Below are 26,918 nucleotides of genomic sequence, written 5' to 3' on the forward strand. Positions count from 1 at the left end.
GCAAGATATCAAACATCAAAATGTATTGCGTAATTGAGTATCAGTAATGTTTGCATATGCAGGTGACTTAGATTTGCAGTTAAGAATAAAGAATGGATGAAACAGTTATAGAAATACTTAATAAATAATTAAATATGTTAGGATTAACCAATAATAGAAAGAAAAGCAAAGGACTGGGTCTTTCGGAACAAATATTAGGTATTGAGTTTAATGAAGAAGAAATAGAAAATTTAGGAATAAAGTTTGGAATTGAACAACTGAGGGAGAAACAATGGGGAGATATGATAGTCAAAATACAAGGCATTTGTATATTTTGGAGAACAGTTAAGCTCTCATACAAGAAAAAAGCATATTGGATTTACTCTGTATTGCTAGTCAAGATCACACATTTAGCTAGTGTAAGCATGATGCCATCAACATTGAAAAAAGATTTAATGAATGTAATTTTTACATCCATATGAGGGTGTAGGCTTAACCCAACTAGAAGAGGCATTCTTTATGTAAATAACAAAGAATGAGGGTTGAGTTTAATACATCCAATTGTATTTGTTTATTCACTTAACTTGTATAAAGTGTTAATAGGAAGGAAAGATAAAGGAAAGTTATTAAGAGTTATAGAAGAGAAACATAAAACAATTTGGGAAAAGCTTAAATGTTTGAAGAGAAGCAAACAGATTTTGTTTTATGGATATAGCATTATATCAAGAAAAATAATGTTATAGGTTCATAGGTTCATAGGTAGGTACTAGGCTATCAGCCCAAGGGCTTACATAAGCCTAGCCAACAAGGTTCCCTGGCTTATGTCATCCAAGAAAGTTATTTTCCTGTGTCACTGTCAAGCAGAGATACAGAAGTGATCCTTGGGGTGTATTTCCTATTTCCCATCCACTTTCTTTTGTGGATGGGAAATATTAATATTATTATGGAAAATTATTATGGAAAATTGATATAGCAAATACAGAAAAGGATACAAGGACATGGTATGAGAATATAATGGAAACATTCTACTATGTATATTATTGGAAATGTATAAGTGAAGAAAAGATTAAAACACTAAAAGCAAGAGTGAAGAGATATAAAATGTATGTAGAATGTACAGATTTTTTATGGAGGGCATCGATAAGTAAGCTTCCATATAAAGCAATAAATGACAGAGTTTTTATATAGTGTAGAGAGTTGGAAACAACTGAACATGTTTTTATAAAGTGCAAAATAATATTTCACTTGTAGAAAGAGATATACGACAAAGGATATTTAAATGAGTTGAGAAATACTGAATGTACAAACATGGATAAGATCGAATATGGACATATAAAAATGTAAAACAAGAAGACCTAAACAACCTAGATGAAAAGCTATTTTGTATTATATGGATGATACAGAGTGAAAGAATTAATGAGGTAAAATACAATTGAAAATGGTTGTTACCAGAGATTTTGAAAAAGTAAGATTTTGGTTGTGGAAAAAGGAGTGGGGGGGGACTAAAAAATGTGAAAGTTTAATATATATATATATATATATATATATATATATATATATATATATGTAACGTTTAAGTTATAAATGTGGTAAATAATGTAAATATGTTATGAAACTTGTATAGAAGATGTATATACTGCTCTTTGTGAATTTAATAATAAAGGACCCCTACCCTTTGGAGGAAAGGAAATTAAGTACTCTCTGGAGCTGCTAGGATGTGCTGGAGGGCTGATACTACAGTTCCTGGAATTTCAAGAAGGAGAGTGCAGCAGACTGGGAGAGGGAATGGGTGAAAAAATGCTGAAGGAAGAAAAAGGAGATTAAATAAATTTTACAGAATTGGAAAATGAAGGACAGAAGACACAAGTGCTTATAAATTTGATGAACCAGGCAGAGTCAAAGGAAGGAGAAAAAGCAAGATGGACATGGTGAAGAGAGTATTACTGGAGGAATAACTGAGAGATTGGAAACATAAATAACAGCTGATGAAGGGAAAACAGTGAAGGTATTCTTGGCTAGTGGAATATCCAGTTTCCAGGGATTACCTCGGCAAAAGGTTTTTTTTTGTTGTGTGAAAGTAGAAGTTATGCATATGCAGCTTGGCAAGGAAAATAGAACAAGAAGAAACTGTGAGGGGGCAAGCATTTGCAGTTTCTCAAAAGGCACAGAGAAGACAACCAGTGGTAGGAATAAAAGGTAAAAGTGATGGCAATGTGAACAGATATGACATTATGGATAGTATCATCTTGCCAATAGGGTTTAACCATTAAAGATGCAAGAGTGTTAATTCATTTGGGAGCTGAAAATTTTTGTGACGCAACATCTGAAAGCAGAAAAAAATGTATGACTGAGACTGAAACAAGAAATACAGTTGCACCAGGGGAGTATCATTTATTTCAGAGCTTAGGACTACAACTAAAAAAATAAATGTGCAGTTTAGGACTCCAGATATGGATGAGCATGAGTTAAAACTATGTTTTTCACTATGTAGTGAAGTACATGAAGTTAAACAATATGTGATGAAAGAAATGCATGGAGTGGTGGTTGGGGAGTGTGGATACCGAGGTTAAGGATGGGAAAATTCAACATATTTCAAAAACAATAATTATGAATAGTAAGAGAGGATTTTTAAGGTACTGTGGCCAACCCAAAGAATTTTATTTCTGTTAGGATGAAAATAGTTTACTACAAGAATATAACAATAAAAGATGTGGCCAATGTGGGGAGATGGGGCATACAGCAAAAACTGCAAGCCTTTTTTTTTTTTCTGTTAATAACTTGTAAATAATTTAAGCATGAATGCAACATATGAGTGTGGAAATAATTGATAAAAGGTTTTTATATGGTATAAAATGAACGTAAATGTTAATAATGCACCTTACTCTTTTTGATGAGAGTGTGGGATCTTTTGTATCCACCTGAGCTACCAGCAAGTCAGATAGATGGGGATTTTTGTTGAATATTTCATCCAGAGGACAGTACATTCCGGAGTGTGTACTACTGCCAGATTTGAGCCTTTTATCATTTATTACTGCTTTTTTCATAAAAAAATTGTTACTGGTAAATTTTTACATAGTTTATTGCCTTTAAGTGCAGCAGAAAGCCAATAGTGTGAGGACTGTCTATGCTCCCATTTGTGCTTCAGTGTTTGTATATTCTGCTTATCATTTACCTGCTACTTAAAGTTGTACTCTTTGTCTTCCACATTCCCCACTAGCACATTTAACTGACATTTCTGAAAGATCTCCAGTATTGGCTTTATTTGATTGGATGCCTAGCTAGCTAGCCTGCTAATCCCAACACAGTACAACCCCCACCAAGGGTCATTTATGCAAGACTTTGAGAGGTGTGGAACTGTGAGCAACTAGCTTTTCATCAGAGGAAAAAGAGATTATTTCAATTCTGCTTAAACATTTACATTGCACTTGTAGTGACCTATGCAATTATACTTTCTTGTACTTTTCTGCTTTTTTTCCATGTATTAGACAAAAAAGATATCTGTTTGCATTTTTATTTTTTTCTGGGACATTAGTGTTGTATTTTAATTAGCAGATTTGGAGTTGCGAGAAGACTGTGTTTCTACATTACTCTGCACTTCTATTTCCACAAGTAGAATTACTTGTAAAAGCTATATATATTTGCATTTTAAACCCTGCTGGACTATACTCTTGTAGTTTAATTCACAGGGGTGACAGGATTGTGTACTACTGCCAGATTTGAGCCGTGATCATGTATTACTGCATTTTTTCCATAAACAATGTTACTAGAAAATGTCTGTATAGTCTGGTGCCTTAAACTGCAGTAGAACTGTAGTAGAAGTTCAGTAGTGAGCGAGTTATCTCTGCTCCAGTTTGTGCTTCAGTGCTTTCATATATTGCTTATCATTTACATGCTTAAAGTTGCATTCTGTGTTTTCCCCATTCCCCCCACTAACAATTAAGCTATAGTTTCTGAAAGAGCTCCAATAGTGGCTTGATTTGATTGGATGCCTCTCTAGCTAGCCTCCTATTTCCAACACAAGCCTTCCCCACCAAGGTATTTTATGCAAGACTAGGAGAGGTATACAACTGTGGGTATCTAGCTTTTCATCAGAAAGAAAAGATGATATTATTTTACCTATGCATATATATTTAAGTTGCACTTACAGTGACCCATGTGGTGATACTTTTTGGTATTTTCTTGCTGTTTTCCATGATTTAGCAAAAAAAGATATATGTTTGCAGTTTTTAGTTTATTCTGGGACCTCAGTCTTGTATTTTAATTTGCATATTTGCAGTTGTGAAAGACTGTGTTTATACATTATTCTGCACTTCTATTTCAACAAATATAATTACTTGTAAAATCTATCTGTTTGTATTTTAAATGCTGTTGGACCACAGTGTTGTAGTTTAATTCACATTTGTAGCAGGACTCTGCTCCAGTTTGTGATTCAGTTCTGGTTATCAGATCATTTACCTGCTTAAATTTGCATGTGGTTGCTGCCCAATCCCCACTAACATGTTATGCTAAAGTTTCTGAAAGAGCTCCAATATCAGCTTTATTTCACTGGATACCTCTCTAGGTAGCCTGCTTGTTCCTTGAACATTTTTCCCAGTCCACTCACCCTTTTGCTGTGGTAGTTTTATAAGACTGTGTCTCTGACTTCCATCTCTTATTCTAATCAAGTTTCCAAAATCCCCCCTTCCCCTCTTTCATTGTTATTGCCTGTTGTATAAACTATCAATGTACTCTTCCCACCCATTGTTTTCCATAGATTCTTGATACTCAGTTCCCACCCATGAAGTCAGTATTACTCTTGAGTAATTCTCCTTTACTACATATTGTCTCCTGATCATTTCCCTAGAGCTCAACAAAGCTTGGAGTCCTAGCCTGCATTCCAGAAGTGTTTTATTTGTATCCTGTGCCATTCAGGTAAAGTTTAGTACCTTTGATTGCTAAATCACACTTGTTTAAGATATTTTGAGTGATCAGTAAAGATTCTTGCTTTTATATGTGCATTTTTGTAAAAAAAAATTGGTCCTCCTCTCACTGTTACTGCTGTAAGACTGTCCTGAAATCACATTCGGCAAGTGATTTCCAGCTAACTGTTAAATTGGTTTGCAGTAGCATTGCATTTGTGGGCCTCTTCTACTGCATTTTTATATTGGAAGGACTATGTTTATTCATCTTGTTGAGGGGGGGGGGGGTCCTGGGCTGTCTGAGCTGAGAAATACACAAAAGGCTCATAGTACAGTCATTTTATTGGACAGAGGGCTCATCATTTAGTTTTCTGTTTTTTCTGTGTTGCTATAAATTTTGTGCATTTGCATGGATTAGCAGTGGCCTGTATAGTATCAAACACCTAGAAAACATATTTCCCTGCAGAACAGTCCATAAAACTTTACCCTGTAAAGCAGCAATATAAAGCAAATACCTTGCGTGCTACCAAGCTTAGAGCAGCTAGCTGGGCATCGAATGGCAATACCTACAGATTTAGTAGAATTCAGTATTGTCTAAACACTAAAATTAGTAGAATTTAGTACTATTTAGTATAAACTGCCCCAATAAAGCACCCTTATTAGTCTGTACCAACAAATCACCCTTGATAGACTTTTAACCCCAATACATCACCCTTTTGTAGCTCACCAGTCAAAAGAATGACAGTATGGATATGCAATTTCCTAACTTCTCTGCAGCCAGTTTGGTGGATGTGAGTATCTTGTGACAATGTAGCAACTAGTAGCACTAGTCAGCGATCAAGGAACTCATGTAGATAGTAATCTAGCCTTCGACCAACATATGTCCAAGGTAGTAAGAAAATCATTCTATGTTGCTAAGCTTGTAAGCAAGGGCATGACATCTAGGGCCACAGAAGTCATCATACCGCTGTACTCTGCCATCACCAGACCCATAGAGTATAATGCCCCTTTCAATATGTACCTGATCAAACACATGTAGCAACTGGAACATCTACAAAGGTTCCTTTCAAAAGAATACAGAGAGTAAACACAATGTCCTATGCCGATCACCTCAAAGCCCTGTCTCTTTACTCGTTACCATACAGACTTTTGAGAGTTGATGTTTGCCTGGCATACAAGACATCCTTGGACCTTGTTTTGATGAATCTTTTGCACATCTGCAAAACAAACAGCATCAGAACTACTAGACTAAAAGACCTAAATTTTGCTTGTAAGATAAATAGGACATGTCGGAGACACAGATATGCTTCTCAGAGAATTCCACTTCTCTGGAACAGGCTCCCTATCCATGTGAAGCGGAGTTCCTCCCTATCGCTATTTAAGTGCAACTTGGACACAATGCATGAGTAATTGGAAATTCATCCCTGGTTTGGCACTTATGTATCTGATGGACAGAGGCAGTCAGTAAATTAATAACCCCTATATAAATCAAATTTGTGGGTCACATTTGGTTTGCATGACTAGACTTATAAGGGTCCTAGTGGTCATTATCCTAGTATAGACCTATGAACCTATGAATGGATGGGAAACTGCAAATTCACCCTCAGTTTAGCAAGCATGTCCCACCTGGATATGGGCAACAACAAGTAAATGTCCAAACATATCTTTGTTTTCCCTGCATATGGGTTACTCGTATGCAAAATATACGCACTGAAAAATAGCCTGGTAAAGTAAGGCTATGATTCTTAAGATCCTCATAGATCAATAGCCTCATAAGCACCTGTAAACCTTTGAACCTCAAGTAGAGGACATGCAGTATAAAACGATGTGTGTACTGGCTTCACCAGCAGCCGGTTGATTGCCTGAAAGAAACAGGATCTGATATATATCCTGCAGGATTACAGTAGTGATGTACTGTGATTATTCTAGCAGTTGAAAAGGAAAAGTTTTTTTTTTGTTTTTGTTTTTTATAAACAAGCATTTTATCAGGAAGTCACTGCTTATAACAGTAGATAGCAAAATAAAAGAAAAAAATAATAACCTATGTTTTACTGTCACCCACTATACCATACCTATCAATTGTCCGGAATTTTGCAGAATGTTCAGATTTTTGTCTCATGTTTTCAGTCTATTCCTCATAAAATTTGTGATTATTTAAAACAAATCATTGAAGATTGCAGTCATTAAATGATGACAGACATTTCAGACTTCACATCCTTCAGAAAATTCATGCTAATGCAAAACCTGTTATTCTAACACCCAACAGTCTATGTTTATGATTGCAATATTTAAAGTATGCCCCTGATTTTGACCCTTTGTCCTCGCACTATTTTTGGTTTTGTCCAGAAATCTTGAGCACAAAAGTTGAGAGATATGCCCTATACCGTTCAAATTCTAGCACCCACCCAAACTTCAGTAAACGTCTGCAAACTATACCATCTGGCAAAACCTGGTTATATTGACATATAAGAAAAGAAAAAAAAAAACATTATCATAAAGATTTGCTTGTCAAATTCCTGAATTAAAAATGTTTTCAAATTTATAGAAAAGAATTCAGTCCATTTTACCATGCTCTGATGTAACGCCAATGGATCCCATGGAAGAGCAACTGCTTTTGCAAGTTTAGCACACAGACATACAGACAGATGCATGCACTCACAAGGAGATTGCAAAGGAAGTCAATGGAATGTGTCCCGCAACTCAAGTCATTAATAGAACATATTCTACCTTGTAATGATGTTTTCTGCCAGGTTCTGACTGTATTTAGAAACAACTAAGAGCTTCAAGGATGTTAACTTTCAATAGAAAAGTGATAGGATTAGTAGAAATGCCTAGGTCATAAGTCATGCTTGGGCTGCTTGCTTAAAGGAAAGATAGAAAGTACAGTTGTGTAAGTTCCCCTTACCTATAACATTAGATGTTCACTTCACTGCTGCAGTAGCCTATGGGTTGTATCTTGCCAAAGATACAGCAACCAGGTAGCTTCCAAAAGCTTTCATCCCCTGCCAGTCTGTCACCCTGGTTGCTTATAGGCCAATCCATTTTTGGAGAGAACTATATAAGTAGTCAGAGTGGCAAAAAAATCTTCAAGACTTTCTTATCCTAAACCAAAAAAGGAGAATTCATCTTGAAAATGGCAAATATATCAACAAATTCAATCTTTATATCCCACTCTAGAACTGTATACAACAAAGCGGGATGGTGAGTGAATACGGCCACTGCAGCAGGGAAGAATTTGAAAATCTACTGTTATAGATATGCAACTTACACAACTGCACTATATTTATCATTCTCACTGCTGTAGTAGCCTATGGGTAGAATACCATATCTTATCCAACCTGGTAGGAGGATGAATAAGGGTCCTTGCAAAGCCTGCTCTGGACCTGGAGAAGGAATCCAGCTTGCAGTGCTTGTTAAATGTATGAGTAGGGGCTGTTGATGCCTCTAGAATGGTTTTAGAGTTCACTCCTTTCTAGTATGCCACCGTAGATGCTAAGGCTCTACTGAAATGTGCCTTAACACTACCTGAAATAATTTTGCCATGGTATGTGCAACAAAACACAGCAGCAGAAGATAACCACCAATAAATAGTCTGTTTAGTCATGGGTTGACCATTCGTAGTCCTAAAATGGGAAATAAATGGCTGATTAGCTTTCCTGAATGATTTAGCTCTGTCAAGATGTTATTGCCAGTGCACATCCAGAGTATGAAGGATCTTTTCTACCTGTTTTTAGGATCTGGATAGAAAATGGAAATTGATGGCCTGATTCAGAGTGAACTTTGAAATAATCTTTGGCATGAATGAGGGGATTGTGTGCAGAGTGACTCTATCTGCCACCAGATACTCTTCTTGCAGATGTCAGAGCAATATGAACAGCAGTTTTAAAAGTAATGAACCTCAAATCAGCCTGACAGGCAGAATCAGAAGATGACACAGTCAATTTATCTAGCATAAAACTGAGATCCCAAGGAGGAAGAACTTGTTTACGAAGAGGTCTCAGGTGTAAAGCTCCTTCCAGAAACTGATTTAATACCAGCAGAGAGGAAAGCAGTGGATCTATGGGTAGACATTAAAATGGCCACAATATGAACCTTTATAAGGGAAAAAGAGAGGCTACAGGATAGTAACGTAAGCACCAGTTGTACAAAATCACTGATGGGCCCCTGGTTATTGCCTAGGCACCAACTAGAAAATATCTTCCATTTGCCAATATAGGATTTTCTAGTAGCAGTTTTTCTTGCCTCCTTCAGTACTTGCTGCACATTCTCATGAAAAAGGTTTATACAGGGTATCAGGAATGAATCATTCAGGCTGTCAGTTGAAGTTGATTGAGACTGGGGTGTGTCAAACTCCCCCTTCCTTGTGTGTGTAGATCTAGTCTTTGAGGAAGCTTGTGGTAATTGCTTCTGACCAGTTTCATAAGGAGGGAGAACCAATTTTTCCGGGCGTCAGAATGGAGTGATCACAATGATTTTTGGACAGTCATTCTGAATTGTGCATCGAGTAGCATACCCCAGGGTTTGGTCTTGAAGCCTCTGTTATTTGGGATATACTTTTTTGAAGTGCAGGCCAAAACCAGTAGGCTATCACTGACAAAGTCTGCAGATCACTGCAAGCTGGGTGTTGTCATCAGGTTCCCCCTAGTGATGTGGGCATCCTTCAAGAGGGTCTCACCCACACAAATAACTGGTGCCAGAAACATGGCCTCAAGCTGAATAGAAAAAAAATGCATCATCATCCCCTTTGGGGAGACTGATGTCCCCACAAATTATCACATTAATAATGTCCTAAGCACGCAATCAGTTGTGAGAGATTTGGCACCCAGATTGATAGCAACCTGACTTTTGACCACCATGTTGCTTCCATTGTATGGAAAGCTTTCTACATGGCCCACCTCATAAGCAGGGGTATGTCATCTAAGGACAAGGAGGTCATAACATTCCTGTATTCTTCCCTTATAAGGCCCATTATTGAGTACAATGCCCCATATAGTATGTACCTCGCAAAGCACATGCAGCAGCTGGAGAGACCACAGAGGTTCCTCACCAGGAGAATCCAGGGCCTCAAAAATCTACCATACACAGATAGGCTAAAAGCCCTATCCCACTACTCAGTTTCATACAGACTCCTCAGAGGTGACCTCTGTCTGGCATACAAGGCGATCTCAGACCCCGCCATGATGGACTGCTGCATATCCGCAAGTCAAGCTCCACTCAAGTAACCTGAGCGCATGACCTCATCACTCTTTAACTCTCCAGGCATCTTTCCCCAGGCCTCCGCTGAAAACAGGATCTGTGGAACCTAGTCGGACATTCCCGGTCAACAAATGTTAAATAAATAAATAAATAAATAAATAAATGATCTCAACCTGGTCTGTGACATCAATAGGACTTGTTGGTGGGACAGATTTTGTGTCCCAGAGACTCTCCCATCTGTGGAACAGACTCCCCCTCCATGCCAAGCAGACTACCTCTTTACCCCTTTTTAAGCACAACCTGGATAACTGGATGGGAAATAGAAAATACATCCCTGAGATTCCACCCGTGTACCTGCTGGACAGGGACATCGGGTGTTAATTTGTTTAAACATGGGCTGAACTCTTGGCTAGGCCTATAAAGGTCTCATGGCCAATAGCCTGGTAACTTCATGTGATACTATGACCCTATGATCATCAGTATTACCTTGGAAATCATTGGAATGGGTAGAAATGAATATGGGAACATCCCTGACCAATAGAATTATAGAGTATCTGTTCTCCAGGTCTGCCTGCAAAGAGTCCTACAATAGAATTTGCTTATCTGTCTGTTTTAAGAGGAAGCAAACAACTCTACCTGAGGTATTCCCCACATCCGGATTGGTTCCTGGAAGACCTATTTAATGAGCTTCCAGTCTTGAGTGTCCGTCAATGTCCTGCTCAAGTTTGTCTGCCACTGTATTTTGCTCTGATATTATGTAAGATGCCTGGAGAGTTAAAGAGTGATGAGAAGCTAACTCCTAAGCTATCACTGCCAGAGAGCACAGATGACCCTCTGTTTGTTTAAGTGCCACATCACTGTGGTGGTGTTTGTAATAATCTGTAGATGACCTGAATCCCACAGATTATGCAGAAACTTTATGGCATGAATTACTGCCAACATTTCTTCAATATTTATGTCCTTTGGTCTGTCTGAACTGTCCCACACTCCTTGTACTTTTACCTGTTTTGAAACTGCTCCCCAAGCAAAATCTGAAAAAAAAATGGTTCTTACAGATTTGTTGGGTTGGGTGGAAAAAAGGGAAGCATGGATTCGGAGATATTTGATTTCTCCACCAATGCAGTTCTAACTTTATAAAGCCCAAGGTTGGAATATAAAACTCCAGAGGATAAGAATATTCAGTCCACGTGTTCTTGAGCTACCACTGAATCTTTCTGATATGTAGTCTGGCAAAGGGAATCAGGAGAATCACAGTAGCCCTGAGGCCTAGTACCCTGTGAAATTCTCTACTGGTAGCCTGGGACTGAAGAGAAAAGATCAGGAAGACTTCCAGATACAATCTACCTTCTCTGGAGAAAGGGAAGCCATCTGCATCACAGTGCCTATCAGGCAGCCTAGGAAAAACAATTTTCTCTGATGATGTGAGGAAGAATTTTTGCACATTTATCTGGAATCCCAGATGGCTTAGGAGAGTAGAAACCTTTTAATGACACCTGACATCTGGGAAAAGACTGCAAAAATAAGCAAGTCATCTAAATAAGGAAAAATGTAGATACCTTGCAATCTGCAATATCAACCACTGGGATTAGACACTTCGTAAAAACTCTTGTTAAAATGGACAGCCCAATGGGTAAGGCAGATAATTGATAATGTGACCCATACACAGAAAATCTTAGAAATCTTTTGAAACTGTTTGCAATTGTAATGTGATGGTAAGCATCTTTGAGGTCTAAGATTACCATGACATGAGATAGAACAAGAGCTAACACTCTTTGAAGGGTCAACATCCTGAATCCTGGAACGTTCACAAAAAGATTGAGAAAAGACAGGTCTAATATTGATCTCCAAGAGTGCTCCTTCTTTGTAGCCAGAAACATTCTGCAGTAAAAGCTTATGCCTAATTGCTGTGCAGGAGCAACTCTGGGATTCCTTATTTTAACACATGCTGGAGCACTTGGGGAAACAACTTTAATTAACAGGGAAAGTTTGCCTAAAACAATTTGTTGCCAGAAAGCAACATTGAGGACCAGGTTCTGAGTAGAAAAAGAGATGCTGTGCAGGTGGTGGTGGGGGTGGGGGGGGGGGGTTACCAGATTTCTGAAGTAGTCATTCTGAAGCTGGTACTTGTCCCTGTTTTGGAAAAACTTCTTGTTTTACTAAATTGATAAAAAAACACAAGTAACCATACGCAATTTCCATTAGAAGGTGAAGGCCGAGGTACTGGAATTGAAGTAAAGACATTTAAAATCCAGTTTGGGCTGCTATTTTCATTTTTGGTGAAAAGTTTTTTTGTTTTACTAAATTGATTTCAGCCCACTTATGTAATCTCTTCTTAGGTGTTTGCCTATTTGCAGGTTACATTGCCTGCTTGTTTTGCCTTTTGAAGGGGTTGAGGATTTCAAGGGAAAGAACTGGGGAACATGAAAAATCCTATAAATTCCCTGCAATGACTTTCCCGTCTCATCCTATTGCTTACAAACCTGCATAGCAGAAGGCCCAAATAAAACCTCCTTGTCAAGGGAGGGATTCAAAATTCCTGACTTTAAATTATCTGAAAAGTTTTCATTATGTACTCAGGCAAATATTTTTAAGACTGTAGCCAAAGCAGAAGCCCTAGAAAAAGTATCCACACACTCAGATCCACTTTTTATGGCATGTTTAGAGATTTAGAACAGGTTAGATATACTCTGATTCAAATAAGACATACCTTCAGATGATTTGGGAAGCAAAAAGCTCTCTTAAACTATATGCACATTTCAGCATAAACTTCCACTTATAGCCTTGAGTAAGTCCATAATCGATAGTCAAGTAAGTTGATAAAAGCTAAAGCAAAGCAAAAAAAGCAACTTGTACCCAGCTTGTCTAGCCCTTTACCCATTTTATCCCCAACATCTGGGTTAGGGGAGGGGAGGAGTCTGTTCACAGCAAGAGCAGTAGGAGAGATTGAAGAAGGATCAGCTGTAAGATGGGGGAAAAACATGTATTAGTTGGAGAGATTTTATACAGTTTCTCTGCATTTTTAAGGACTAACAGCTGGGTATACTGAGAGTTTCAGGTGGGACTGAAAGCCTCCTCCAAGATTGGCAGAATAGGAAGAGGGTGCAGTATGAGAGTCTTTTTGGTCTAATAAATCATACAACCTGCTCATTTTAGGTGGAATATTTACCTGTTCCCATCCTTTACCAGAGAGACAGTTGCAGAAGAGAAAAGATCCTGTAATTATATATTTTTAGGCTTGCTATCCAAACAGTCAGAGTTTTGAGCTACTGAATCCTCAGGTGATAAAGCTCTGTTTTTGTTAACATCAGAAACATCTGATACAGCATCCTCATCACTGGGTTTAGAGGAATAAGGTAGAGAAGGAGGCACTGGGTACTCAGTATTGACAGTTTGCAACAACCCCCTGGCCAAGGCAAGAACATACTTTTTACAGACACCATTCCTCTGTTATCACAGTGATTAACTTTCTACTTTTTTTCCCTAGGAAAATCCTTGAATAAAGACTGACTAGGGAAAGGCATAGCATCCTGAGCAAGACGTCTCTTTCTCTGGTTACCCAAGAAGACTTCCCACAGTATCTCCAGCACCTAAAACTAATGGTTCTCCCATGCCCACATCAGGCAATGGAACAGCTGAAGAGGCTGTGCCTGACCCCTGATCCATCCACAATGTCCAGCAAAGCTACTACAGAGGAATTTGAAGAAACCAGTAACTGGACTGAGGAACCAGTAATGGTCACAGCAGATTCCCCCACTATCATCTCAGGCATTGACTCAACCTGTGCCAAAGACAAGAGCTCACGCTTTAACTGTTTTTTTCTTTTTAGGTATGTTAGGAGAAGTACCAGCAGGACTGGAGTAGGTATCCATACTGTAGTCGAGGAAGAAGCCTGATTGCTGGCAAGCTGTGTTGGAGAGAGTTGGTTAGAAGGTAATTTGTCACTTAGTGCACACAAGCAGCACATAAAACACCCAAAATGTCCCAAAGTCCCAATAAACAATAAAATACATAAGCAGTACACAATAAATGCCCTCTTAGAATGTTAGAAACAGAGAGGCCTTCCCCAAAGTGAACTGGTAAATAAAAAGTCTGTCAAATAAGTTGCCACTGAGTGTATACAAACACCACCACCACAGAAAGTTTCTGCCCCACAAATGCGCTTCCCAACTTTCTAAAATATAAGTAATTAGTGTAAAATCTGATTAATATATCATTTAAGCCTAAATAACCAAGGTAACCTGACAATAATGCCCAGAACCAAAATAGCAGTCCTTCAACGGATAAGTTCCGACTTTACTGAAAAGCCAGTATTCTCAAAGAGTTACACTGAATTTCTGTCAAAAATAAATAAATAAATAAATAAATAAATAAATAAATGCAAAATCTTCAATAAAATTTCAAATAGATGTGGAAGGGATCCCTAAAGGGGACTTATCTGTTAAAGAAGAAGCCTCAGGCTGACCTCTATTCCTGTGAGGCCTCAGAGTTGCATCTGTATGAAGCGACAAGAAAGTTCTGAAACTTTTTTGTCTCTCTGGCTGCTTTTATAGTTCCTTCAAAAGGGGCTTAGTCTATAAGTATCCAGAGTGACAGTGTGGGAGGGGGTGAAAGCTTTTGAAAGCTGGATGGTTGTTGTATCCTTGGCTGAATACAACTCACAGGCTACTGCAGCTGTGAGGGTGATGAACATCCACCTCTTAACATGCAGTCTGGAACTACTAATATGTTAATGGTGTAATGTACACTTGGGGAAACTGCTTTGCATATTAATGCAACTACCACCATTTTTTGAAGGAAAATCATATCTGAGCAAAAATGTTAAAGTATAAACCACTAACATTTTCATTCTTATTTAGCATTTCCATTTTGCCTTTAGTGTGTTCTTGTCATAAAGTGGACAAGTTGGAACAGAAAGCCAGCATAGTTAGGATATGAAAATTCTGCAAACTCTTTAACATTACTTGAAAATACAGTACATATCCAAGTACTCTCTACTTTTGTAAATTCAACAGGAATTTAGATTAACAAGTAATTGTGTTATTATATCACATTACCTTAAGTTTCAGTTAACTATTACTTAGTTTAAATATACCAGTACATGTTCCTATAGTTTAAAGGAAAAAAATGCTTTGTTCCATTTATTATATGGTAAAGTATTCTAAAATGCTTGTATATAGTTGGGTCTGAACTTTATTTTCTTTGGTCTTGACCACCATCTACTGTTTATCATATGTAACTGAAAGATGCAACTTCAGTAAAAAATTAGATACTAGAAATGCAAGCTCGGGAACAGCAACACAAGTGACTCTAAGCCATTACTTAAATAGAAGCATTTTGCACATGTAATTGCACAGTTTTTGCATATGTGGTTCTGCACATATAATTACAAGCAACAAATATTAATTATTCTGCTTTGTCTTCCTCTGGTTAGCATGAGTATGTGGTCACACATCTGCTATGAATGGAAGTTTTATCATGCAAACATGCATGGCTGTGCATGGAACAATGCCTGGAGTACTCTACAATCTTAAGGGGAAACATTCTAAACTGGAAACACTGGCTCCTGACCAGGAAGCTGAGAAGTGCCCTGTCAGACTTTAGCACTAGTATGTGCCAAAAGGCCTTCTTCAGATTTAAGATCACCATCCATGTTCCCCACAAAGCAGCTCTCAAGGGAGACTGCAGTGTGACAGTACTGGATTTTCTTGGCATCATAAACTTACTAAGATTAGACAGGTCAAAACTAGCTTCCACTCACCTCCTTTCATAAGAAAGAAAATAGTATTGGATAGACAGTACCATTAGTCTAGAGGGATAAAGCTTGGCTATGGCCCAGGTAACCCAAGTTCAGTCAGCATCTTGGGTGTTTGATGGTGCTGGTGAGGGAGGATTTTCACACCCACCATGGGGTAAGGTAGGGTAGGGGAGGATGCATATATTCACAGTCCATTGCAGGAGGGATACTGCATTAGCTGTTCTAGGGGTAGGCTTTTGTCGTACTAAGCCACTGCCTGGCAGTAGCCCCCATTTTAATACACAGTAGCATGCACTTACAGGGAATGGGCATTGCATGTCCCCATAAGGATACAAGTAGCCCATCCCCACCTAGAGGTGGGGTTAGAGACTTATACAAATTATGTCATTGCTGGGATGTTGGTGAGAGCACAAAGTCCCTCATGTCTTCCTGAAGGATGGCAATTCTGGACAGCATTAGCATAAGCAGGTTTGAGGAATCCTACCACTACAGAATGAATGGGATGGTCTCCAGTAATTGGAGGCTAGGTGGTCAGCAGGCACAGAGGAAAAACACATGGCACATAGAAAAAATATGGTTTAATAACTATTTCTTCCAAAGAGAGAAAAGTCCCTCTATGTGACCCTTCCTCACAGCATTACCTTCAGCAAGGATCACTGTGTAGCTTCCAGGACATTGGACCATTGTGTGATTTGATATTGACTTGGTCTGATCTTTGGACACACACACAGACACACACAGACACACACACACACACACACACACACACACACACACACACACACACACACACACACACACACACACACACACACACACACACACATACACACACACACACGCACACTCCATTCTTTAACCGCACATTGCTGACCAGTTTCTTCCTGCCAGCACATTTCTTACTAATGGCTGCATCAGTTGAAATGGGAAAGGATAAGTGCAGACGAAGAGTGGGAAATAGAGGAATAATGGACCTCAATCCAGCCAAATGTGGGTTCCCACAGATTTACCTATTGGCAATGTCTTTTTCTGTGAAGAAAGGGAACAAGCTTCTGGGAAACCATGAGACTTGGCTACTCTCCATCTGCAGAGTCACCTCTCCAAAAGTGGATACCTTTCAAAGACCATCCAGAAAATGACCTCTTGCTAGGTATTTCTCTTATCCTGAAAGGGACAATATAGTTCTATGCTCAATTAGAATTAAATACCCGATGAGCCATTAGAGAAATAAGACTAAGGGTACTAATACTTATTCTTGTTACCCTAATCATTAACCAGGACATTTTGTTTCAACAAACAAGACATCCATTTGTACAGCCACATTACTAAGAAATAACATTCTCTGTGAAAGGCTTCCCTTTGAACCAAGTCTGCATTTTGGACATCACACCACAACCTGCACTTTTAATACTGTAGGTAATAGGCACACTTTTCTCATATGAGTAGACATGTTATGTAGTCAACTCACCGACAAACTGTTATTACCATCTTCAAAAAATATCTTGTTCATCGGTTCATAGGTTCATAGGTAGATACTAGGCTATTTGCCCTAGGGCATTTATAAGCCTAGCCAGAGTGTATTTGGCTTCCCCCTCCCTATTAGATTAGCCCACTGTGCCTCTGTAAAGTAGGTCACAGAAGGTACCCTTTTAAGATTAGTTTACTGTGCCTCTGTCTAGCAGGGACACAGAAGAGATCCCAGGGGTGAATTTGCGATTTCCCATCCACGTGTCCAGATTTCGCTTGAAGAGGGTCAGTGAGGGGCTATGTCTAACATGAAATGGGATTCTATTCCAGAGTGAGGGGAGCCTCTGGGAAATGAATCTGTCCCTCCAGCATGTCCTATTCATAGGTTCATTGTGAAATGAATTCATTCTCTGTTATGGCTCACTTCACATTTATATACAGCTATGAATAAAAGCATATTTAAAGCCCTAACCCAGTCAAACCTGCAACATGGTCATGGAAGTTTCATTTTTTGTAAGAAATATCATTTATTATATTCAACATAAAACAAATATATTTTACTAATGCTATGAATGCAAAAGCATTCGCTAGTTTGTACAAATTTTAGAAAAATGAAAGCTAAAACCGATTCATCATTGAAAAACATAAATCTCAACTGAAATAGAAAACTGACAGACAAACATATATTGGAGCCACTTCCAATAGCCTGCATATCCACCATCTAGATCCATCTCAGCCTTAGCTAGATATCTACTAAGTAGCTTTATCTTCCTTCTTAGTCTAAATATTGCAGTCCAAGGTAACCATTTACCAAGAGGCTCAAACCTTGTTTGACCTGTTGTCATGCTTGCCTCTGAGTCTAGACCATGAGTTTCTAACACAAGTGTTTTAACCTCTTCTAAAATATCAGGATTAATCCACTTCCATTTTTTTTTTACTTAGAGTTTTCTTGGATACCATCATAATTAGATCAACCAACCTTTGCTCATTTTAAAACTAATTTTCTACATCATGACAGCACAGGGAAAGAAAAAAATTCAGGGGCCATCTTCAACCTGTCTTGCCACACATCACCATCATATTTTAAAGGCCACACTGAATATTTTCCTTCCCCAAATACTCCTCAAACAAATGATGCCAGGAGTGTACAGATCCACAACTACATGTGCGGTATGACCAATGTGTCCCAGGATATAAACAACTCAAAACACTGAGGAATATAAGAAATTTATTAATAATTTCCAGGCAAAGATCTTAAAGTGCCTAGATCTGGTTGCATACTTCACAGCCAGATAAATTTTATTTTAACACATTCACAACATGCATTTTCTTTGATAGAAGATAACTGCTTTTATATCTTTACAAAGGAAATGAAGCATTAAATATCACACATTTATAAGTCCTTGAAAGACTTAATTGTGGCCAGATTAACATGTTGAAGGTCAAAATTCACAGTTTTAAACAACCTAACAAGCTCATCTGGCACAGTATATAGTTTTGGGCCACTATAATCCTTAGGAGTGACATCAGGTCCACGAAAAGAGTCTCTTACACAGATTAGACAGTACTAAATATACTGAGCCATTAAATTCATTAGTACAGAACCAATCATATCTCTGAAAACGTATCACTTTTATTTCTGTGCTCTTCAGTGTTATAGGATCAGCCCAAAAGGAAGAGGAAGTCACATGTCTCTTCCTGATATGCTTACTCAAACAATATCATCATCATCAGAAACAGCAGCAACATCAGTTCCCCTTGTCACATTTTCTACACGGGGTAGGAGTGTTTCTTCAACTGTTCACCTCTCACAATTCAGTATCATTTACCTATCTTCTTTGACATAATGCCTGACTGTCACAGGTCTTCTCTCAGGCAGTCCATCTGTCTCTTTGCTGGATGTCCTCCTTTCCTCTTGTTTTCTTCCTGTCTCTCCCAAATCATCTTTATCAGATTGTCCTCTGCTTTCTTGCACATGTGCTAGAACCACTGAAATGTGTTCTCTTTTACCTACTTTTCAATTAGAGATACTTTAGCTTCTGTTTCAATGTCATAATTTCTTTGACCCACAGTGTGCATCTTATTACCTGTCTCAGGCACCTCTGTCAAATGCTCTGCCTTTAATGCCTAGGTTTCTGTGCTATACTAGTGTTTTGTACACCTTACTTCTCAGCCTTTTTGCATTTTTTTGTCACATACTACCCTAGATACTCTCTGCCAGTTGGCTGCAGCCTGTCTGATTCTAGCTTTGACCTCTTCATTCAGACCTCCCTTCTCCTCAACCACTCCTCCCAAATACTTGAAGTTGTTAACCTTTTCCACTATTTTCCTTTCTATCTCAATTTTCAGCTTCTTCTGATTTCCCTCATTTGCTGATTTTCATGTTTTTCTGATTTCCCACATTTGCTGCCATGATGGCTTATACTCAGTTTCATCTCATGTATTTCAGTTTTACATTCCATTCCCTTATCCTTTGCTGAATTTCTTGCTCAGGGTCTGTTTGTAATGTCACATCATCTGCAAACAGCAACTTTTTTGCTCTATATCCTCCAACCTGTTTGCTAAGGTAGTCCATCAGCAGTATGAACAGCAATGGGCTCGGATCTGAAACCTAATGCATCCTCACTTCAACTAGAAACCCCTCTATGAGTCCAGAAATGTTTGTACTTGGTCTTATTGGGTCCATTTACATAGCCTACACTAATTCTACCAATGTTTCCATGACACTGAACCATCACACAACTGCCCCAATCAGTTTTGTAGGACTTAGTGTTCTATATATATATTTCTTCAAGTCTCTGAATGCCCAATTGGACTCTTTACTTATCTCTAGCTTCTTCTGCACTAAATGTCTCACTGTATACAGCAGGTCAGTTGTACCATATCCTGACTTGAATCCAAACTGCTCCTATTTCATCTTACTTCCTACTAATTTGCACATTTCTTTATCATTCACCCTCTCTGGCACTTTCATGCAATGTGACAGGAGTGTGATACTTCCATAATGTTGATGGTTATAAATTCCCCCTTTTTTCTTCTACACTGGCACTAGAATGCTTATTATTCAGTCATCTGGGATGCACTTTTCTCTACATACTGCTATAAGGACCCTCAGGATTCATTTCCCCCCTAATTCACCAGTCTTCTTCATCATATCTGCTATGACCACATGCACACTTGCTGTTTTCTCTGACTTTATTTTCCTCAGTGCTGTTCCATTTCTTACAAGGTGAGCTTTTCTTCATTTTTCATCATAGATGTTATGGGGAAGTACAACTTAGTGGGGGTTTCTTCATTCAGAAATTTCTGGAAGTATTCCTTCCATCTGTCTTTGATGTCGTGTGGTCTGGTGAGCACGTTTTTGCTGGCATCCTTTATGAATGGGGTCTGATGACCATTTCTGTATTTTCCTTGCAGCCTGATACAGTTTCTTTGGGCCATCTGCTAAATCACTTTTCAGAAGCTGGTAGAGTGCCTCTGATGCCTAGTTCTTCACTATAGTGACTACTATCTTAACCTCTTGTTTGTTAACCAGCATTCTTCCTTATTCTGCTTTGTTTTTTCAATCTCCCACTTTTTCCTGCACTCCTTCTTTCTGTTGATAATTTCCTCGGCTTCTGCATTTTACCACCAGCTTTCCTTATTTATCATATTTTCATATCTTTCTCAGACACAGCTGTTATGCAGTCTTCACAGGTGCTGTTTTGAGATGCTCTCATTCATCTTCAACTCCACATATTTCCTCTTCTTCTTCTTAAGGTGTTAAGGCCCTAATTATTTCCTTGAACTCTTATGCTTTTACTCCAATCAACTTCCAGGTCTTCAGCCAAGTCTCTGTTGACCTTACAGCCTTTTCTGACCACTGATTGGAGTTGATTATGGCCATCAGTGTTTATTCTGTTGGCCAACTGTTTCAATTGGGATGTCTTTGCAATCTCTTATTTTACCCTAAAGCATTTTCCTTAGAAGAAGGAAGCCTACATGTTCATACCTATCAAATCGCTACAGAATGTTCAGATTTTTGTCTCATATTTTTGGTTTGTCCCCCACAAATATTATGGTTTTCTGGCAAATGACTGAGGATTAAAGTCACTAAATAGTGACAGTTATTTTGCAGAATTTATATCCCTTGCAAAATGCAAGTTATACTAACAACTCTCTAAGTTTAAGAACATTACTTAAAATTTGTTGCTGATTTTGGACCTTTGTCCTCGTTATTTTTGGCTTTGTCCAAAAGATTTGCATTAAATGTTGAGAGGTATGTACCTGAATTCCATGTTTGCCACTCTTGTATCAACCGTGTTCATAGGTTCATAGGTAAGTATTAGGCTAGCTGGCCTTGCACGCCATTTTAAACCTTTCCCTTTTTGTGCTCACATTAAGCTATGCCATTACATTAGAAACTGGCCTTATTTCCCATGACAGATCATTTTATATTACCCTTAATAAGAATAACTGGGATCATACCAGTGATAATGTGAGAGAACTTAGGTATGGAATAAATCTTTTAGGAGATGCCTCTGTCTATTAGTAGTGCAGCGGGCAATTCTGGGATAATTTTTTTGTTTCCCATCCATAGATCTAAGTTATACTTGAATATGGACAAGGATGAACTTTATTTTATGTGGAAAGGAAGTCTGTTCCATAGCAGCAGTATCCACTGTAAGAGATACCTGTCCCTCCAAACTCTTCTATTGATGTTGCAAAAGAGGTTTAGATCCCTAGATTGAGTATTTTTGATGCCATTTGACTTGCTGGTCCATCATTATTGAGTCAGAAGATGTCTTGTATGCCACACATGGGCCACCTCTTAGCAGGCTGCAGGATACTGTGTGCAGTGACAGAGATTTGAGTAGGTACATGTAGGAGATGTTATTTAAGCCTTGCATCCTTTTAGTAGGGTATTATTCTAGGTGTTCCAGTTGTTGCATCTGTCTTGTGATTGTCTATTTTGCTGAATCATGTGTTGGCCAACATCAAGCCATTTGTCAGACAGAAGTCTAGAGCAGACTCTCCTTTATTCCTGCTGTCCCACCCATGTGGACGCAAGCAGTATTTAAACCCTGTTCTGTCTGTCTAGATAACAGCATATACAGAATATACAAAACCAGAAGGTATTGTATTAATGCAGATGCCACAGTAACTGATCCTTGAGTTAAATCCTCAGTTTTTGGAGGAAATATTATGCTTAGTTCCTTGAAGCTACCAGGCTTACTACGTAACCAAGATACATGCATCGGCATTGTTAAAATAGCACTAGTTCATGCAGGCCAATAAGTGAGAAACTTCATATGCAATCCTATCTACCTCAGTCATACTGCAGTACAGTTTGATCATCTGCTATGGCAATTTTGACTTGAGCTTGCTCAGACATTATTACAACATTGACGAATACTCAAACACAGCAAAATGCAGCAGAACTTTTAAAATACAGACTCCATTTTTAGTTATTTGTATGGTATTTTTGATAGTCCTTCATAACAGAAGACTAAGATAATTATCTCATCATATCTGAAGCCTTTTTTCCTAAAAGGAAACCATATTCAACATAAATTCCTGCAGAAAAAATAAGCAATAAGGAGCCTGGAAAAACATTTGTTCCTATGTATCTGTCACACCAAATTCCTTTAGATTCATGTTTTGAATGACTAAGAAACAAAAACGGGTCAATAGGTTGTTGTTGTTGTATCTTTCCGCTTTTCCCAGTTAGGGGTCGCCACAGCGGAACTCCGGTCCGCTAATGATTGGCAGTAGATTTTTACGTACCGACTTGCCAGGCCTGACGCACAACCTTAACGAATTTACGCCCATTCACACATGTTTCCACGCAGAGGACGCTTTAGCTGAGGATCGAACAGGACAACATCTTACTGTGAAAACTTCAAAATACTGAGAAATAGGATGCCATTACAAAAAGTGCAAGCTGAAGCCTGCTTCCTTTATTCTCTTCATGGCTTTTTAAAATAACATTGTCAACAGACAAGAAATAGTAAAACGTTATCAAATCAAATGTGACAACTAAATTATTTTATTCATGATCACATATCACATTTTATATCCTCCTAGGCCTCTGGATGCTTGTTTATTTATTGCTTAGTAACCAGTGCAGTAGACCGATTGCATAACACCTGATCTAGCCACAGCATGAGAGGCTGGTACATGTTCCAGTTGCTTGGCTCTGGGGACCAAAGAGCCACCCCTTCCCTCAACCAGAGTAATCAGCAGTTCAAAGGATATACCACAGACAATGACAAAGCAGGATGCACAGTTCAAAGGATATACCACAGACAATGACAGAGCAGGATGCAAGGAAAAGCAGCTATCAACTGCTGAAAGGCCAAGTGCAGTAACAGGGTGCACCACTACCCAGAAGAATGGAAGGACTGGAAGAGACTGCTATGTGGAACAATAGTGTCAATCAGACATTACCTGACGTTTTACAGTATGACATAATGGGCAAGCTAATGAATTGTGAATCTATTATACCATGTTGAATAATCTTTTATTTTCACAGTTTCATCTGAAATAGACAACGATTCTGAATAAGTCACATAACTAAGACCCCCTTATAACTCACTCCTAAAAATAAGCAGTTGTAGTTAGTATGTCTTTTCAGTTAGCAAAGATTAAGTTAATTAATAAAAATAACCTGAGCTGACTGCATCCCTTAGTAGTTCATCTTGATGACCTGGAAGTGCGATATCCATTCTGTCACGTCCCTCTGTTTCAATGTCAGTTCCTAAATATGCCAAAAAAAAAAGTTTGGTCCTTTAATTTTTAAATTCACTAGTGCTTTCTAGTGCATATCATCAAGACACCTAATAAGTCACATGTTCTTTTCACAATTCTTATTTGTAAAGCTGTAGAATTTGCTTGCTCAACAAAAGTGCCATTGTATAGTTTTAATTTAAATAAATATTATTCAGATTGTAGCATATTCAGAGTCATATGAACAGGCACACTTCACATGATAGTAAAACAGTATCTTTCTTTTAATAAAAGGACAGGGCATCCTTTAAGACAGCTACTAAAAGCATCAGCAGTAATGAATATGCTGTATAACTAGAAAGCTGTTGTGTGACAATTTCTGTAATAAGCATTGTGCTGAATGTAACAATTATGTAAGTATGTGTTTCAGAGATATACAACAAAACATGTAACATATATAAAAAGAAATGTGGTCAGCTAACCTTGTATAATAAAGTGAGAACATATACAAAGAAACGAGGAGGCAAAAGACCCTCAAAACTCCAAAAAGAAAATAGGCATTTCAAAAGACTTTGTGAGGACTGACAGAATGTGAATAAAAGAAGCTTATACAAATGTGCAATATTTTATGGGTCTATATTAAAACATTGAATGCTTATAACAGCGAACAATGTTTCATCGACCCTATTTCAGCAAAAGCTGAAAATGTCAACACCTCAGAACAGCAATTTCTTTCCTAGGGGAAGAAATCGCTGTTCCAACCAAAAAAAAAAAACAGTAAACAGTTCCAAACACATACACACGTACCTTAACCTTAACCCTAATTCTACCCCCCAAAAAAGTAAACAGCTGAAAACACATACACACATAACTCAACCATACATCTAACGCAAAAAAAGTAAACATTTTAAAACATATGCACTTAACTTAACCCACACCCTAACCCTAAGGTCAGTAACTGTTTCACATTTACGTAAACAGTTCCAAACACATACACACTTATCTTAACCCTAATTCTACCCCCCAAAAAAGTAAACAGCTGAAAACACATACACACATAACTCAACCATACATCTAACGCAAAAAAAAAGTAAACATTTTAAAACATATGCACTTACCTTAACCCGCACCCTAACCCTAAGTTCAGTAACTGTTGCACATTTACGCTCGGGAGCTATACCGGATAAGGGAATCTCTGAGACCACACTACAGTGCAGAACACAGAAAAGCAACGAAGCGGTCAAGTGAATTCATTCCCAAGGAAAGAATTTGCTGAACAGTCGCTTCGCTGTTTTGCCTGTTCGCTCTTTAGGTGTCGATGAAAACATATTCGATAAAATGCATTTTTGTCGTTCTAATAGGAACCTTATATTATCTCATAGGCAATGGAGCCGGAACCATTGAGTGAGGGGGAGGGTACCCCCTACTTTTCCAATGCATGGCAGTGAAAAAACTAAATCTTGGACCAGACCCATGCATGCCCTTTCTTTTTCTGTGATCTGCTGTAGTGCAACTGGATCCTTCTATCTATTGTGACAGAACATTACTGTGCACCATTATGGGAGACCAGAAATAATTCATTCCGCACCCACATCTAAGAATACAGCAGCAAGAAACTCTGAAAACTGCAACTGAGATCTTCCTTAGATCTACAATAAGGTAAGGTAAGTGTTCACAGCAGAGAATTGCACCCCGTAATGCCCTGCAGTCGTTCGGATAACGTATGTTAAAAGGTTAATTGATTAGGCCAGCATTTATTACTTACTAGCTTTTGAAAAAGACAAGTTATTTGTGCTAAATAAGCAGTCCTCCATGAGGCAAGAACTAAGGGGGCAGCGTATATAGCTAAATATTATGTAATTTTAGATATTCATGGTGACATTTGTCAAAGAAGCAGGAGAGCATGCCCAAGCAAGACTGAATTGGTGGGAGAGCTGACAGGCTTGATTTAAGTTGCTGTGTTGTGAGGTGTCGTTTTAGTGGTGCTACTAGAAAATTAAAAAAAGATGGATACTTCCTTCTTCCAATCAAGCTAAAAGTGTGTATGCTGAATTGTAGTGCATTCAGTTACGTTAATAGTAACTATTTTTGCTGTTGTAATTTAAGTTGTTGCATTTTCTGGCCAGATACAATTTCCTGTCATTTGCTGACTGTGTTGCTGTGGTTTATTATTGCTTATAGCTTTGGAGGTAAAATGCAGAGTCTCTGGTATCTAATGTAATGAGAATAGAGAAGTAGTTGTTTGCAAGACAACTGAGTTTAGTTTGTTTTTGTTTGGTCCTGTGCTGTACAGTAGTTAGGAGTGCTGTTTCTAGTTTATTAAATGTAAGAAGTGTTAACACTTGCTTGAACAAGTGGACATGGAGTGTGATTGAACCCTCTGCCAAATTAAATGTAGCTTACAAAGACGCAGTTGTTGGAGCTCATGTAGGTAGTGCTGCCTGTGTAACAGATTTGCAGTGCATATATAATTGTCATGCAGAGTTCAGGAGTGGACCGATATTCCACTGTAATGCCTTGCTTTTTATTGTAAGAGTTTAGTTTTCGTGTGCCAAACGTAACTTTTACAAGACTCCACAAAACATTTTAGTTTGTAATGAAATCCTTCCCGGAAAAAAAAAAAACTGTCGATCTCCAGATGCTTCTGAGTTTATAATTTAGATTTGTTTTCATTTGCAATTTCACATTAGGTTTATAGTTGCATTATCATCTCTTCCTAACTACCAGGTAGTGTCTGCTTCTTGGGAGTCCACAGAGGCCATGCAGAAGACATTGAATGTGTTTGGAAAAGCAATATTTTAGCCATTTTAATGGATGTTTATCCGGTTCTTTATTTACGTTTCAAGGCTGTGACTGAAAACATAAATACTTTTCTTTTCTGAGACTGGGACAAATCTCTGGTATTGATAAAGCAT

The 26,918-nt window shown here is 38.3% G+C and overlaps 1 protein-coding gene across 1 annotated transcript in view; it reads right to left on the reverse strand.

Moving 5' to 3' along the window:
- Positions 1-26,918, reverse strand: part of LOC122792265 (probable beta-D-xylosidase 5) — a 970,913-nt gene that overhangs the window by 161,955 nt on the left and 782,040 nt on the right. The window contains exon 12 of the mRNA XM_044060016.1: positions 23,945-24,034. Coding sequence (XP_043915951.1) covers positions 23,945-24,034 — 90 coding nt within the window. The remainder of the gene's footprint in view (positions 1-23,944; positions 24,035-26,918) is intronic.

The sequence above is a fragment of the Protopterus annectens genome, chromosome 1.part2 (genome assembly GCF_019279795.1).
Source record: "Protopterus annectens isolate FY-2018-M chromosome 1.part2, PAN1.0, whole genome shotgun sequence".
NCBI lineage: Eukaryota > Metazoa > Chordata > Ceratodontiformes > Protopteridae > Protopterus > Protopterus annectens.